Source organism: Ochotona princeps, chromosome 15 (assembly GCF_030435755.1).
Source record: "Ochotona princeps isolate mOchPri1 chromosome 15, mOchPri1.hap1, whole genome shotgun sequence".
Classification (NCBI taxonomy): Eukaryota; Metazoa; Chordata; class Mammalia; order Lagomorpha; family Ochotonidae; genus Ochotona; species Ochotona princeps.
The window spans coordinates 6,668,379-6,682,896 of record NC_080846.1 but is presented as its reverse complement, the minus strand read 5'-3'; the positions used below and the strand labels follow the sequence as shown (position 1 = coordinate 6,682,896).

Here is a 14,518-nt window from a genome sequence, read left to right as displayed (position 1 = left end):
GGCGCATCCACCGTCTTCGGCGCCGTTCGGGGCTCGCGGCGGGCGCGGTGGGCGGCAGCAGGGCCGGCGGGAGGCCTATTGAGGAAGGCCAGAGGGCGAGGCAGCGGCCCGGGGCGGTAGCGGGGAGCAGGGAGGCTCAGGCCGGTGCCAAAGATCGGATTTGCCGGGCAGAAGAAACACAGATGGCGGCGGCGCAGCGCCATTCTGGGCCGGGAGCAGGCAGCCAGAAGCCCTGTCCTCACCGCGGTCCGCCCGCCGCCGCTAAATACCCGGATGCGCCGCCCGAGCGCCAGACGCGAAGCTGGGAAAAGGGGAAGCCGAAGAGGCGGAGACAGGCAGGCTGAGCCCAGGGACAGAGCGGCGGGGCTGGGCCGGGCCGGGGCACCCGGAGCCCGCCCGGGACGCGCGCCTAGGGCGCAGAGGCGCCGACCGCCCCACGGCCAGTCGGAGCCCCCAGTGCCCTGGTGGACAGGTGCAGGGGCATCATGACCGAAAACTCCACGTCAGCCCCCGCGGCCAAGCCCAAGCGGGCCAAGGCTTCCAAGAAGTCCACGGAGCACCCCAAGTATTCGGACATGATCGTGGCCGCCATCCAGGCCGAGAAGAACCGCGGGGGCTCCTCGCGCCAGTCCATCCAGAAATACATCAAGAACCACTACAAGGTCGGGGAGAACGCAGACTCGCAGATCAAACTGGCCATCAAGCGCCTGGTCACTACCGGGGTCCTCAAGCAGACCAAAGGGGTCGGGGCCTCGGGGTCTTTCCGGCTGGCCAAGAGCGACGAGCCCAAGAGATCGGTGGCCTTCAAGAAGACCAAGAAGGAAGTCAAGAAGGCGGCCGCCCCGAAGAAGGCCACCCCCAGATCCAAGAAGGCGTCCTCCAAAAGCCCGAGCAGGAAGCCCAAAGCGACTCCAATCAAGAAAGCCAAGAAGAAGCCAGCCAGCGCTGCCGCGGCGCCCAAGAAAGCCAAAAAGCCCAAAGCGGTCAAAGCCAAGCCGGTCAGGGCGGCCAAGGCCAAGAAGGCCAAGCCGGTGAAGCCCAAAGCCAAGTCCAGTGCCAAGAGGGCCGCCAAGAAGAAGTGACAGCCCTGTCGCTGGCAGTGGACACTCCTTCCCGCCTCCCTGTAAATACTCCTTCTCTCTTACTCTCTCCTGCCCCCCTCAACCCTGTACCCCCTTTCTATTTTGACTTCATCAAAGACAGCATTGGGAGTCCTTCCTTTCTCCTTAGCTGGTTGCGAATAACAAGGAGACGGTCTGTGGATTTGTTACGGATCCAACGGATCCAACTGGTTTTTGGGGGGTGGCTTTGTGGCTTTTTGTTTTCAGCCATCAGGGAGGTACAGGGGTTGCTACAAGAGGGAGAGTCCCGGGGAACTGGGGCTCTCAGGGGAGCGCCGCACTGGGAGAGTTTGGGAACCTTTGGCCCGGAGCCGAGGCAGCAGTGCAAAACCCAGAAAGGACGTGGAAAAATCCCTCGGCTGCCTGCCTGGCTGCCTCCCGGAGCAGAGCAGCTTGGGGTCCCACAGCTGCACTTCCCTCTCCTTGCCCTAGCCGCCCTCCCATTGTCTTAGGGAAGAGGAGGGGTAGACCAGGGGCAGCTGGCACTCACCTGGGGGGAGGGGGCTGTCTTTGTGGCTTGGGCCCAGTGGAAACTTTGGGGGAAGGGTAGGGAGTCCGCCCGCCCAGTGCCTCAATGAGCCCTGGGGGACTTGGATTTTTCCACGCAGTTGGTGGATTGTGTCTTGGGAGGACTTTTCTTTTCCAGGTTTTTCCCCTCCCCCTCTCCTCTATAAAAGGGGGCTTTGCTCAAGTGATCTGGCCAGATCTTTTCACTTCCCACAGTCTTGTAGGTTGCGGTGGAGAGGGGTGAGGGAGGGGAGTCCCCAGGAGACCTGTCGCCTGTGACTTTGTTTCCCCCGTAATCCCGCAGAGCTAGGGATGTGAGTGTGTGTGTGAGTGTGTGTGTGTGTGTGTGTACATGGCTAGACTTTGTCGTGCACATCAGGAGCTGGGAGAAAAAATCTGTACAGAACTCTTTCCCTTATTTTAAAAAAATAGGAAGATCGCGCAGTTGCGCGTGTCCCCCTCTTCCAACTCCCCCTTTTTTTGTTGGAACAAGTGTTATTTATGCCCGGAATATTTTGCTGCCTTTGTAATTTTAAAACTTTAAAATAAAATTGAGAATGCACAAAAGCCAGATTGGTGTGTTTTGCCTTCTGCTTGGAGGTCCCGGCGCACGCGGGGGGAGGAGTTCTCTGGGCGTTTGCACCTGAGAGTGGGGGAGGGAGCCGAGGACGCGACAGGAACCGGAAAACCTCCGGAGGGCTACAGCCGTGGGGATCCCAAGGACAGCCACCCTGCTTCGCCACGGGGGAGTTGACTGGGGCGGGAAGACTGAGGAGCTGGGTTGGGAGGCTAGGGCCTCCCCCTGTACCCGCCCCGACGTCCCCAGTCTCCACTGGCCAATCGGTGCACTTTGGGCCCCGCCCGGCCCGGCCCTTCTTCCCCGCCCCTTCAGCAACTCCTAGCTCGCATTGGTCGGCGGGGACCGGCCCCCACACATCACGCGTCGGCGGTGCGCTCGGCTGCGCCGGCCTGTGTGGAGTGGCCGCAGCGATGTGGACCGGTGGCGCGTGGCGCGCCGCGCTCTCTCGGGCCCCCTGCGGCCGCCGCACTCAGTCGGCGCTGGCCCAGCTGCGGGGCATCCTGGAGAGGGAGCTGGAGGGGATCCGCGACGCTGGCACCTGGAAGAGTGAGCGGGTCATCACTTCGCGCCAGGGGCCGCACATCCACGTGAACGGCGTCTCTGGAGGTAATGCCGCCTCCTTCCTCCCGGGAACCGGCCTCCCTTCCTCTGCTGTTCTGGGGTCCGTACCGGATGTCGGGGGACGGGCTGGCGCTGGGACGCTGGTCCTTGAAAGCGGGTTGGGGGCGGGGCAAGCGGCCTCTGCTTTCATGGCGCCCGGTCCTGTCCCGCTCACGCTCGCTGGGTTAACTGGTTAAACCTGTCTCCACAAAGGGAGGGGATCTGCCTTTGGGTGCCTTTAGGCAGTTAGGTGGGGTCTGAGGATACACTCAGGCCTTAAGCGGCCTCCACAAAGAGGTCCGGGAAGTTAACCCACAGCTGCTGACCAGCTGCTGCGCTGAACAGGGCACTCCTGCTCCAACCCAAGGGTGCAGAAACGCGGCCATGCGGAGGTTAGCCCCAGGCAGCCTCAGGCAGCCCCAGGCAGAGCTGGCGTACTGGAGCTGCAAGGTCCACCTCCCACCTAGCCAGGGAGGTCAGGTGCCAGGCCCTCTCTGTGTAGGTGAGAGTCCACGACTCTGCCGGGATCCCAGGCACCTCCACAGCTCCATCGTTTCTTTCTGACCTGTAATCACTGCCTGGCTTACCTGTGGGTTCTGGTCATTCCCAGGCCCCCAAAGCTGCAGGATCTTGGGGCACATGTGCTCAGAGGCACCCCTTGGACTGAGCCCATTGGATGCCAGGCAGCCATGCCCCCTTGTGCAGTCCGGGCACCTGTCCTAGCCTTCTTGGATCAAACCAGCATGGGGAGTGAGGGTGGTTTTTGGAGACAGGAGAAACCTGTGGGGAAGACCAGACTCCTGCTCCGGGAGAACAAGATTCGAAGCCAAGGGACTAGCTGCTCACAGTGGAGCTGTTGGCTCAGGGGTCTCTGGCACCCCCCACCCTTATCATGGTCTCTGTCCATGAATACATCGTTGCTGCCTCCTCGGAGGGGCATCTGGAGTCCTTTAGCCCCTGTACCATTTCCTCAGGGCCTGGCATGCACCTCTGTGGAGGCCCTTGCCATGCTACAGCTGCCATGTGCCTCTCTCCTTCACTCCCAGGAATCTTGAACTTCTGCGCCAACAATTATTTGGGCCTGAGCAGCCACCCCAAGGTGATCGAGGCAGGTCAGCAGGCTCTGGAGGAGTTTGGAGCTGGCCTTAGCTCCGTCCGCTTCATCTGTGGCACACAGGTACCCGGAGGGGGTGAGGGTGCAGGCACGACCCCAGCCGTCAACTTCCCAGGAGCAGCGAGTGCTGGTTTGGCCAGTTCAGCTCAGCTCATCCCAGGACTGTAGGCTTAGCATAAGCACCAGAGCTGCTTTCTAGAAGGGCTGGGTGTGGGCCAAAAACTTTACCTTCCTGAACTTCTCAAATTCTGCAGAACACCTGTCACTCTTGGAGGAAAAAGGGTTGGAAGCAGGATCAGGTTGGAGGTTTCTGGAACTGTTTTCTAGAGCTCTGTTCCCATGCTGCTGTGTTACTGTGGGCAAGTGTCTTTACCTCTCTGGTCTAATGCAGGAAAATAGCAATCACTAGGGTGATTACAGATGAAAGAGAATAGCGCTTGGCCCACCAGAATTCTCCACAAATGTTCCTGTTACTTGCTCTGTAAATGTTACCAGCTAACTTGTATGAAGCCTTAGGCTGATATGCTAGTACCTGCCAAGTACCCTTTGGAGAAGGTTCTAGGTGTGAGGCAAGCATTTCATGCAGCAGCTAAGACACCACATCCGAGTGTGTGATGTGAGTCCTGGATCATATCCAGTTCCAGCTTCCTGCTAATGCACACCCAACACCCAGGTGGGAGGCCCAGAGCAGGCTCCAGGCTCCTGGCTCAGCCCTGCTGTTGTTGTAGGTGTCTGGGGGAGTAAAACTGGATGTCAGAGAAAAGGAAAAACAGAACAATCTTCTGTCTGCTGCTTCACTCCCCAAGTGGCCGCAGTGGCCAAAGCTGAGCCAATCCGAAGCCAGGAGCCTCCTTCTGGTCTGCCATGTGGGTGCAGGGTCCCAAGACTTTGGGCCATCCTTGACCACTTTCCTGGGCCACAGGCAGGGAGCTGGATGGGAAGTGGAGCAGCCAGGATACAAACTGGCACCCATATGGGATCCCAACACTTGAAGGAGGAGGATTAGCCTATTAAGTATTTTTGCTGTGCCCATGCTGGTCACATCCCTATTATTGAGAGGACAGGGAGGCCCAGAGAGGTTAAATGGTTTGCCCGAAGGCACACAGCCTACCATGGTGGGATTTGGCAGTGGGTAGTGAACTCAAGGGCCACGTTCCCAAGTCCTTGTGGGTTTTATCCTATTGGCAAGAGGATAAAGTGAGTGTCAGAGGCAAAACTCCTGACTCCTAGCCTGGCTGCCTGCCTGCTGGAGGGTTCAGCTATCAGGCCTAAGAATGAAGGCCATGTCAAACCTTGGGCAGTGCTGCCTCCCTGCCCATGGCCTGCCCACACCTGGACCTGAGACCTCCGGTGGCCAGTGGAGATCCACCAGGAGGGGGCGCTCGTGCTTAGTGGGAGCCTGCCCCACCACTTTAAACCAGCTCAAGGGTGATGCTGTGGTTCCCGCCTTCCAGATGTAGCTGGGATGTGGCCCTCCAGAGTTCTGTTCCCAGAAGGGTCCTGCCAGGGCAGTCACACCTACCTGTCATACCTTGTTCAGAGTATCCACAAGAACCTGGAAGCCAAGCTAGCCCGCTTCCACCAGCGGGAGGACACCATCCTCTACCCCAGCTGTTTTGATGCCAACGCCGGCCTCTTTGAGGTGTGTGGAGAGATGGGCAGGGGTGCTGGACTGTGGAAGGCCTGGGGGTGGGTGGGCGGGATGTCAGTACCATGCTCCAGGGCCTGTTTCTTCTGGAGGTCAAAGTTGGGCCAGCTAGCTGCTGCAGGAGAAATCCTGAGGCTTACAAGGAGCTCTGCTTCTAGAACATTGAAAGGTTCACTTTCATCAGCTGGAAGGCCTGGGGTCACCTGTCCTCCAGTCCTGGGACCCTGGGGACCCAGTTAGAGACAGAGGCCCCCTGGCTTCCCTTCTCAGAGAACCACCCCAGCACCTCATGGTGGTTGGCTGTACCTGTCCCACCTCCCTGTAGGCCCTGCTGACCCCGGAGGATGCAGTCCTGTCAGATGAGCTGAACCATGCCTCCATCATCGATGGCATCCGACTGTGCAAGGCCCACAAGTATCGCTACCGCCACCTGGACATGGCCGATCTAGAAGCGAAGCTGCAGGAGGCCCAGGTCCGGGATAGGGCCCCTCTAGGTTGCAGGGTCAGGGACCAGTAGGGCAGACTACCCCTGCTGGAGGCAACGAGGCTTGCAGTAGCTGACTCAACCTGAGAGTTTGAGGTTGCCAAAGCGGGAAGTCAGAGCCCTCCGGCTGGGGCTGCATCCCATTGCTCCATGCTGCCTGGAGTTTGGCAAATGCCCTTGAGGTGGCAGGTGCCTGGCTGGGCATACACACGGGCTAGGTATGTGGTTGGACTTGGCTTTAGCCTGCACCCTAGGACCTGACATGAGACTGTGAGACCTGCTCCCTGCCCAGGGTGAAGTGTTGCTGTACATAGCCCTGGAAGAGCTGGGGAGGGCTGAGAGAGGCACAGAAGAGGGAGAGGCTGCCCAGGCATGACGCGGTTGTGTCTGTGCCGGAGCCTGGGTAGAGTCTCAGAGCCACGAGCAACATGAAGGACCTGCACTTTGACTCCACCTACCTGCTACCTCTTTGTATCCTTCCTGCAGAAGCATCGGCTCCGCCTGGTAGCCACCGATGGGGCCTTCTCTATGGACGGCGACATCGCGCCCCTGCAGGACATCTGCCGCCTCGCCTCTCAGTACAGTGCTCTTGTCTTTGTGGACGAGTGCCACGCCACGGGCTTCCTGGGGCCCACGGGACGGTGAGTGAGCATGGCACCCGAAGCCAGGTGGGGGGAAGGGCAGGTGGGCAATCAGTGGCAGTGACAGCAGCGGCTTCTCTTTCCAGGGGCACAGATGAGCTGCTGGGCGTGATGGACCAGGTCACCATCATCAACTCCACCCTGGGGAAGGCACTGGGTGGAGCATCAGGTGCTGCAAATTCCTGTGCCCGGGACCCTTTACCCACATGCAGGGCCCCGGAGGTGGTGGGGTCTCAGGAGGTTGGGAAGGGCAGGCCCGGGCTGCCTGGAAGAGGGCTTGGGGTCCCCTCTGGCTCGTGACCACTCCCCCTCTACCTCTTGTTCCAGGGGGCTATACCACAGGGCCTGCGCCGCTGGTGGCCCTGCTGCGTCAGCGTGCCCGGCCATACCTCTTCTCCAACAGTCTGCCTCCTGCTGTCGTTGCCTGCGCCTCCAAGGCCCTGGACCTGCTCATGGAGAGCAATGCCATCGTCCAGTCTATAGCTGCCAAGACCCAGCGGTGCGGCTCCTGGCACCCCTAGTGCCTGCGGGCGCCCACAGGCGGGAGCTGTGGGCAGGACCTCCAGGGCCCCTAGCTCCATGCCTGTTCCCTGCCTGCCCACCGCTCTTACTCCGTGTCCTGCCTCCCTCATCAGTCTGCCTTGTACTTGCTCTGTCTCTGGCACCCCCGCCCCCCAGCGGGCTTGGGCACAAAGCTGGGTGGCATCCCGTAGGAGTGGATAGGATTATTCACTGCCTGATCCCCCTGCCACCAGCTGCCTGTGACCTCCAGCTGTGTCCACAGGTTCCGCAGCAAGATGGAGGCTGCTGGATTTACCATCTCAGGTGTCGCTCACCCCATCTGCCCTGTGATGCTGGGGGATGCCCGGCTAGCATCTCACATAGCCGACGACATGTTAAAGAAAGGTAAGGGTGCCAGGAGGACTGGCAGTAGGGCTGAAACAAGAGCAAGGGAAGCCGCTAGGCCAAACATTCTCCCACCCTGCTGTGTCCTCTGTGGCTCACAGGAAAGTAGGGGGTGATGTGTTATACTCCCAAGCCCAGCCGGCTCCCACATGCCCTGGCTCCCCCTCTTCCAGGAATCTTTGTCATCGGGTTCAGCTACCCTGTGGTCCCCAAGGGGAAGGCCCGGATCCGGGTGCAGATCTCAGCAGTACACACCGAAGAGGACATTGACCGCTGCGTGGAGGCCTTCGTGGAGGTGGGGCGGCTGCACAGGGCATTGCCCTGAGCCCTGAGTCCCCGTCCCAGGACCAGGATGGTCTGAAGCTGGTGCGAGTGTGAAGCAACATTGTGAAAGTGATGATGATGCCTCATGTGTTTTGTCTCTGAAGAGCGTGCCCAGTCCTGTGGAACCGGATGGGAGCTGGGTCCTGGAAGGCAGTTCAACGCTGATCTGGGGTCTGGGGAGTTCAGCGCTAATCCCATCCCCGAGGCAAGGTGCCGCCCCAGGCAGTGGGGAGGGGGTGCAGGAGCTGCTGGTGAACCCCAGCCCACCACCCCTGCCTGGTGAGCAATTCTTCCTTTATTCCCCACCTGCACAGACAATGCTGGGACCCCCAAACCCACCTGACAGGAGAGGCAGAGCGTTAAGAGAGAACATGGACCTCCACTTCCTAGCCCCTGGCACTCTACAGCCCTGCATTCCAGCCCACTTTGTCCCTGACTCCTGGCCTTGGGCCAGCCCTCTTCCCTGAATGTGCCTCAGTTTCCCCCATTGTCACGACCATGAGATCTGGGACCCTTCCGTCTGGCTCCCTTTCCATGGCCTGACAATTAGCCACCAGGGAATCCAGTCCATGTGGCCTGCTTACTCTGTCCCTGTAGGCTAGGAGCCTGGCTGTTGCAAGCCAGGCCAGGAGGGCGAATTTGCCACTGGTGAGGGCCAATCCTCTCTCTCTGCCCACAACCCCTGACCTTTCTAGTGCTGGAGATGGAGCTGCCCACTCTCTTCCCCTGGTCACCACCCCTGGTTAGGGAGCGGGGAGGGGGGACCTGATCCTGCCTCTGCTCAACCGCATGGGCCCCAGTGCAGTTGAGGTGGGGGCAAGCAGTGGATTTTGAGTCACGGCCTCTTCATGATGTGGCCTTGGTGAGGGCGGCATTTGCTTGGAGCGGGGTAGAGAGAATAACAAAGGCCCTTTCTCGTTAAGGACTGGAAGCCGGGCCCACATTTCTGACACCCCCCCCCCCCCCGCCCCCGTGGCCCAATCTCCAGGATTTTACAGCTGGGATTCTCAGAATCCAGCCTACCAGCTGGAGAACATTAAAACTAGGGTACAGGGAGCATGTGGGGGAGTGGGTAGCCATGGCCACATCAGCTGCAGGTACACTGCTACATGGGGTGTGCCAGATAGTGCCAAGCCAGCAACTTGATGTGGGTGGTTCCTGCGGGCTGGCAGGTCATGCCCAGTGGCCAGGAACACCCACAGGACAATGTCATGTCGCAGCTGGTGTGACACACCCAGAGGGGCCAGAACACCTGGCCCAGGTCCTCCCAGGAGACATGAGGCTGCATGAGGCAGGTCCACCAGTGACAGATACTGCTGTTGGTTGCATCCCCTATGAGCAGTGCTCACCACAAGCTACCAGCTCCTGCCTCAGTGTCCCTGCTGCACCCAGCAGCCTCTTGGGGCACCCTTGGCAGGCCTGGGGCACATACTGGTAGTTGCACAAACCCTATAGTCATACGAGCCTAGGTCTGGCTGCAGATCAGCTGCAGGTCTGCATCTTGCCAAGCCCACAACTCTGAGAGACCCGCTGCCAGGGCGTGCCCTCTGTTCAGCCACAGGCACCAGGAGCAATGGGAGAAGGTGGCAGCAGGACATGCCTGTGCTCCAGCCAGGACTGCTGTCTGGTCGCCTCTGCCCTCCTTCCTCCCCTCCACACCACTGTCAGCTCAGCCTTGCCAGGCACTTACTTATTCTTTGTCTTGGTACTGCCAGAGCCCACCCTCCATGAGAGGAAAACCTGGGGGGCTCCTAAGGGGTGGGAGAACTGGGTGTGACTACAGAGTTCTTCAGGAATTTTGGGCTCCTGCCTGGGACTCAGGACACCCCCCCACACCCAGTGGTTCCCATTCCATGGAGTGGGTAGGTGGTCTATCTCCCCATGAGTGGTGTGGGGAGGTCTAGGTCTGATTTCCAATAGCCTCTAAGCTTCCCAGCATGCTGTGGGCACTGACATCAGGGCCAGGGGCCACTTCCCAGGAGCCTTCTCCCTAGCTCCCCGGGGATGCCAGTACTGCTCCCGTAATGCCTCCTCCCTTGGCCCTAGCTTTTGGAAGGACTGAATTCTGTCCTTACCTCTCTCTTTAGCTGGTCACAGGTTGCATTTTTTTTTTTTTTTTGAAAGGTGGGTTTTTAGAGAGGAGACATCTTCCACCTGCTGGTTCATTACCCAAATGGTCACAATGGCTAAAGCTGAGCCAATCAGGAACCAGGAGCTTCATCCAGGGATCAGGGTCTCGAGGCTTTTGGCTGTCCTCTACTGCTAGGCAGGCAGGCTGCCTTTTGTTCCTGCCTCCCTTTCCACCTTGCTAAATCTAGTGACTAAACCCCAACTGCTGGGTTCCAACCCTATGTTGGCTTATTCCTCCAAGAAGTTCAAGGCTAGAAGCCCCCCACCGAGCCACACAGCCATATCTCCCATCCCCCAACCCTACCTCTACCCTCTGCCACGAATGTGCTTCTTACAAAATGCAACGTACAAGTCACATCCCTGTCTAGAACCTTCACTAGCTCCCCGTTTCCCTCAGACTAAAGCCAGCCTCTCCAGCATTGTTAAATCCCTAGAAGTTTGCATATGTGGGGAGGGAGGTAATGGGTCTGCAAGAAGGGGTCCCACCTACAGTGTGCAAACGGGATTCAAATCCTGATTTCCGGGCCCAACGGTGTGGACTAGCGGCTAAAGTCCTTGCCTTGAACGCGCCAGGATCCCATATGGGTGCCAGTTCTGGTCCCGGCAGCTCCGCTTCCCATCCAGCTCCCTGCTTGTGGCCTGGGAAAGCAGTTGAGCATGGCCCAGAGCCTTGGGACCCTGTACCCGCGTGGGAGACCTGGAAGAGGTTCCTGGTTCTCGGCTCTGGATCGGCGCAGCACCGGCCGTTGCGGTCACTTGGGAAGTGAATCATTGGATGGATGATATTTCTCTCTATCTCTCCTCTGCTCTGTATATCTGACTTTGTAATAAAAATAAATCTTTAACAAAAAACAAACAAAAAACAAATCCTGATTTCCCCACCTCGAAAACGAAAACCCCAATCAAGACTGGGCAGTGTCTCTGCTGGCCTCCCGGAGGATGGGGCAGAGGCTGCAGGCTGCAGAGGTGGGTGAGCTAGGGATGAGCTGGGCTGCAGATACGCAAGGGTTAACCACAAAGCCAATCTCTGAGAGCCAGATCAATGACAGCCAGCTACGCAGAGGCAGAGGGGAGCCAGGCAGGAGAGCAGTGTGTGCCTCCTCCCCTGCTCTGCCCCAGGGGAAATCGGGAACCCAGAGGCGGTGGCAGGAGGGCCTGAGTGGGCTCATCTGAGCAGGCCAGAGGGGAGGAGGGCTCTCCAGAGCTAAGAAGAAGTAAGCACAGAGCACGGCTTAGCCTCGCAGCTGAGCCAGGAGGCAGCCCCAGCCAGCCAGTCGACCCAGCATCCAGCAGGGGCCCAGCGCCCTGGGCTGAGGTAGGTATGGCCCACCCTGTGCCTGCGGGGGAGGCGGGGAGAGGACCGGCTGCATGCTGGGTGCTGTGGAGGGGGCAGACTGTCTTCCCTTCCTGTTCACTGTTAGGCTCTCCAGGCCCCTAACTTGTCCCTACTCTTCTCCGAAGTCCCCGGCAGACAAGGGGATCCACAGGTGGCAACCGATGAGGGCTGCAGGGAGGGGCAGGGTGAGGTGTGGCACAGGTGCGTGCAGGTGCCCCATGTTCACACACACACACACACACACACACACGTGGGTTGTCAGGGTGCACATGAGTTGTCAGTGTACACACACACACACACACACACACACGGTTGCCCGAGTCATCCCCTGTTACTGTCCCTCAGACTAGCCCTCCAGCCCAGGGTGGAATGAGGCTGGCAGCCTCAGGTCTGCCCCTCCCAATGTGCCTGCTCTCTCTGGGCCTCAGGTTCTCAATGTGTGAGAGAGGAGTGGGGGCCCTTGCGTGGGTTTTCCAGCTTTGCCATCATAGGAACTATCACCAAACTAGGCTCTGCCCTGACACAGGGCTGGCACCCTGTGCTTTGCTAAGGCCACAGCTTGTCACAAAAGTCTTGCAGCTGCTTTTAAGGGTCATTCCGGGCTGAGTCCCCACTGAAAATTCCAGAAAATAAAGCAGCTCTTAGTGGTGGAGTCGCCTCTCCCCCAGTTGCCTGCATTTTCCCCTGCCTCTCGTGTTCAAGGTGTCCCACAAGGACCTACGCAGCCCCCAAGTCTCAGGGTATGATGGTGTTGCCTAGGAAACCGGGACAGCCTCTCAAGACACCCCATCTACCCCCCAACACACCAGCAAGGGCTCACGTGTGACTTTCCTCTTCCCTCCCATGAGCTGGGGATACCTGGCCAGACCGGGGCTGGCAGCCAGTAGGGGAGGGAAACCAAGTGCACCTGCTTGAGGGCTCCAGTTTCTCTCCCCCAGGTACCCATCTGATGGGGATATGGCTGACGCCCAGAACATGTCGCTGGAGAACCCAGGGAGTGTGGGGGCTGTGGCGGTGCCCGTGGTCTTCGCCCTCATCTTCCTCCTGGGCACGGTGGGCAATGGGCTGGTGCTGGCAGTGCTGCTACAGCCCGGCCTGAGCGCCTGGCAGGAGCCGGGCACCAGTACAGATCTGTTCATCCTCAACCTGGCCGTGGCCGACCTCTGCTTCATCCTATGCTGCGTGCCCTTCCAGGCCACTATCTACACACTGGATGCCTGGCTCTTCGGGGCGCTCGTCTGTAAGGCTGTGCACCTGCTCATCTACCTCACCATGTATGCCAGCAGCTTCACACTGGCCGCCGTCTCGGTGGACAGGTGCGCTGTGCCTTGGGGCCAGGGCGGGGGAGGAAGGCACGGACAGGTTGTCACTGGCCTAAGGAAGCAGAGAAGGGGGGACAGAAGGGAAAGGGTGTGTGAAGAGGGGGACCCTATGGCCCTTGAAGTCAGCTTCTGGGCACCTGCAGGGCATGTTTTGGAGAGGGGCTCTCCTGCCTTCCCTCCCCACCACTAGAAGCTTCCAGAAGGTGTCTTTGTGTCTCAGGCATCAGCACAGGGCCAGGCACCGGGCAGGTGTTCCATAAAGGAACATTCTGGAATGCAACCATGAGGTGTTTTATCCCATCAGCGCTAGGTTACACTCACACCTGCCTCCATGGCTCCAACCCAATTGCCTCCTCAACCCATGACTTTGTCTAGGCAAGTCACTTCTCTCTGAGCTTCCTTTGACTTCCTTGTAAAATAAGTCTATCAGCATCCAACAGCGATTCGACCGCTGCTAGGAGCTGGGTAGATACTGCTCCAGGCACACGACCAGTGCTTAACACCCTTAGTCCTCACCACCAGCACCATCCCATGGGGCCGCAGGTGCGTGAGAGCAACTGGTCACTGGCGCTGGGAAGGGCGCTTCCCGCCACCGCGCTGACCAGGTGCCCAATCGCTGCTCCGCAGGTACCTGGCTGTGCGCCATCCACTGCGCTCACGGGCCCTGCGTACGCCGCGCAACGCTCGCGCCGCCATGGGTCTCGTGTGGCTACTGGCGGCGCTCTTCTCGGCGCCCTACCTCAGCTACTATGGCACCGTGCGCTATGGCGCGCTCGAGCTCTGCGTGCCAGCCTGGGAGGACGCGCGCAGGCGCGCCCTCGACGTGGCCACCTTCGCGGCCGGCTACCTGCTGCCGGTGGCCGTGGTGAGCCTGGCCTACGGGCGCACGCTGCGCTTCCTGTGGGCCGCTGTAGGCCCCGCGGGCGCGGCGGCGGCCGAGGCACGGCGACGGGCCGCGGGCCGCGCCATGCTGGCCGTGGCCGCACTCTACGCACTTTGCTGGGGCCCGCATCATGCACTCATCCTCTGCTTCTGGTACGGACGCTTCGCCTTCAGCCCGGCAACCTACGCCTGCCGCCTGGCCTCACACTGCCTCGCCTACGCCAACTCCTGCCTCAACCCGCTCGTCTACGCCCTCGCCTCGCGCCACTTTCGTGCTCGCCTCCGCCGGCTCTGGCCCTGCAGCCGCCGCCACCACCACCACCAGCACCACCAGTCGCGCTGTCCACCGGCAGCCCGCCATGCTCTCCGGCGCGTCCGCCCCGCGGCCTTGGCTCCTCCCAGTTGCCCTGCAGACCCCCAATCTCGTGGGAGGCTACAGGCGCCAGGCGGCTGGGGCTGGGAGCTGGCCAGAGGCGGAGAGCCTGGACGCGCCCTGCCTGCCCCGAGATCCTAATAAACCTTGCCCGCTTGGACAACTGCAGGATGTGTCTGTTTGTCCGTCCCTCGCCTCAAGGGACAGGGTGCCCGTGGAGCCCCAAGGATGCTCCCCTCCAAACCCCCCTGGGCTGGCGGGAGGCAGGAGGGAGGGCGGTCCCTCAACTTTCTCCCAGGCCACCTCCTGGGCTCGCTTCCTTCACCCAGCTTCCAACCGCCTGTTAAGGTCCAAAGGCCTGTTCTAGGTGAGTTGCAATGAGCAGCTAAGAGCCAAAAGAGTTCAGAGCTCGCTGTCGGTCCCACGTGGTGCTGAGTCCTTCAACCGTGAAGAGAGGTTGCAAAGTGGCCATGTTAAACCAGATTTTATTGGAATAAAGGGTCAGAAGGGTTTGGGGACCTATCCGTGGTCACATAGCTGTACCCAGGTC

General features: G+C 60.0%; 3 protein-coding genes across 3 annotated transcripts; all 3 read left to right on the top strand.

The window, feature by feature from the left end:
• Nucleotides 1–454: 454 nt before the first annotated feature.
• LOC101529056 (histone H1.0) lies at nucleotides 455–1,274 on the top strand. The gene has a single exon (XM_004589519.2). The coding sequence runs from the start codon at nucleotides 486–488 to the stop codon at nucleotides 1,080–1,082; it is 597 nt and encodes a 198-aa protein (XP_004589576.2). The 5' UTR covers nucleotides 455–485; the 3' UTR covers nucleotides 1,083–1,274.
• Nucleotides 1,275–2,440: 1,166 nt separating this feature from the next.
• Nucleotides 2,441–8,006, top strand: GCAT (glycine C-acetyltransferase). Its single transcript, XM_004589518.3, has 9 exons — nucleotides 2,441–2,814; nucleotides 3,855–3,985; nucleotides 5,463–5,564; nucleotides 5,896–6,042; nucleotides 6,541–6,695; nucleotides 6,782–6,864; nucleotides 7,023–7,194; nucleotides 7,480–7,601; nucleotides 7,775–8,006. Exons 1-9 carry the CDS (start codon nucleotides 2,619–2,621, stop codon nucleotides 7,924–7,926), a joined length of 1,260 nt encoding a protein of 419 aa, XP_004589575.2. The 5' UTR covers nucleotides 2,441–2,618; the 3' UTR covers nucleotides 7,927–8,006.
• A 4,291-nt stretch (nucleotides 8,007–12,297) lies between these two features.
• Nucleotides 12,298–14,113, top strand: GALR3 (galanin receptor 3). Its single transcript, XM_004589758.2, has 2 exons — nucleotides 12,298–12,707; nucleotides 13,341–14,113. The coding sequence occupies exons 1-2, from the start codon at nucleotides 12,349–12,351 to the stop codon at nucleotides 14,107–14,109; spliced, it is 1,128 nt and encodes a 375-aa protein (XP_004589815.2). The 5' UTR covers nucleotides 12,298–12,348; the 3' UTR covers nucleotides 14,110–14,113.
• Nucleotides 14,114–14,518: the final 405 nt, after the last annotated feature.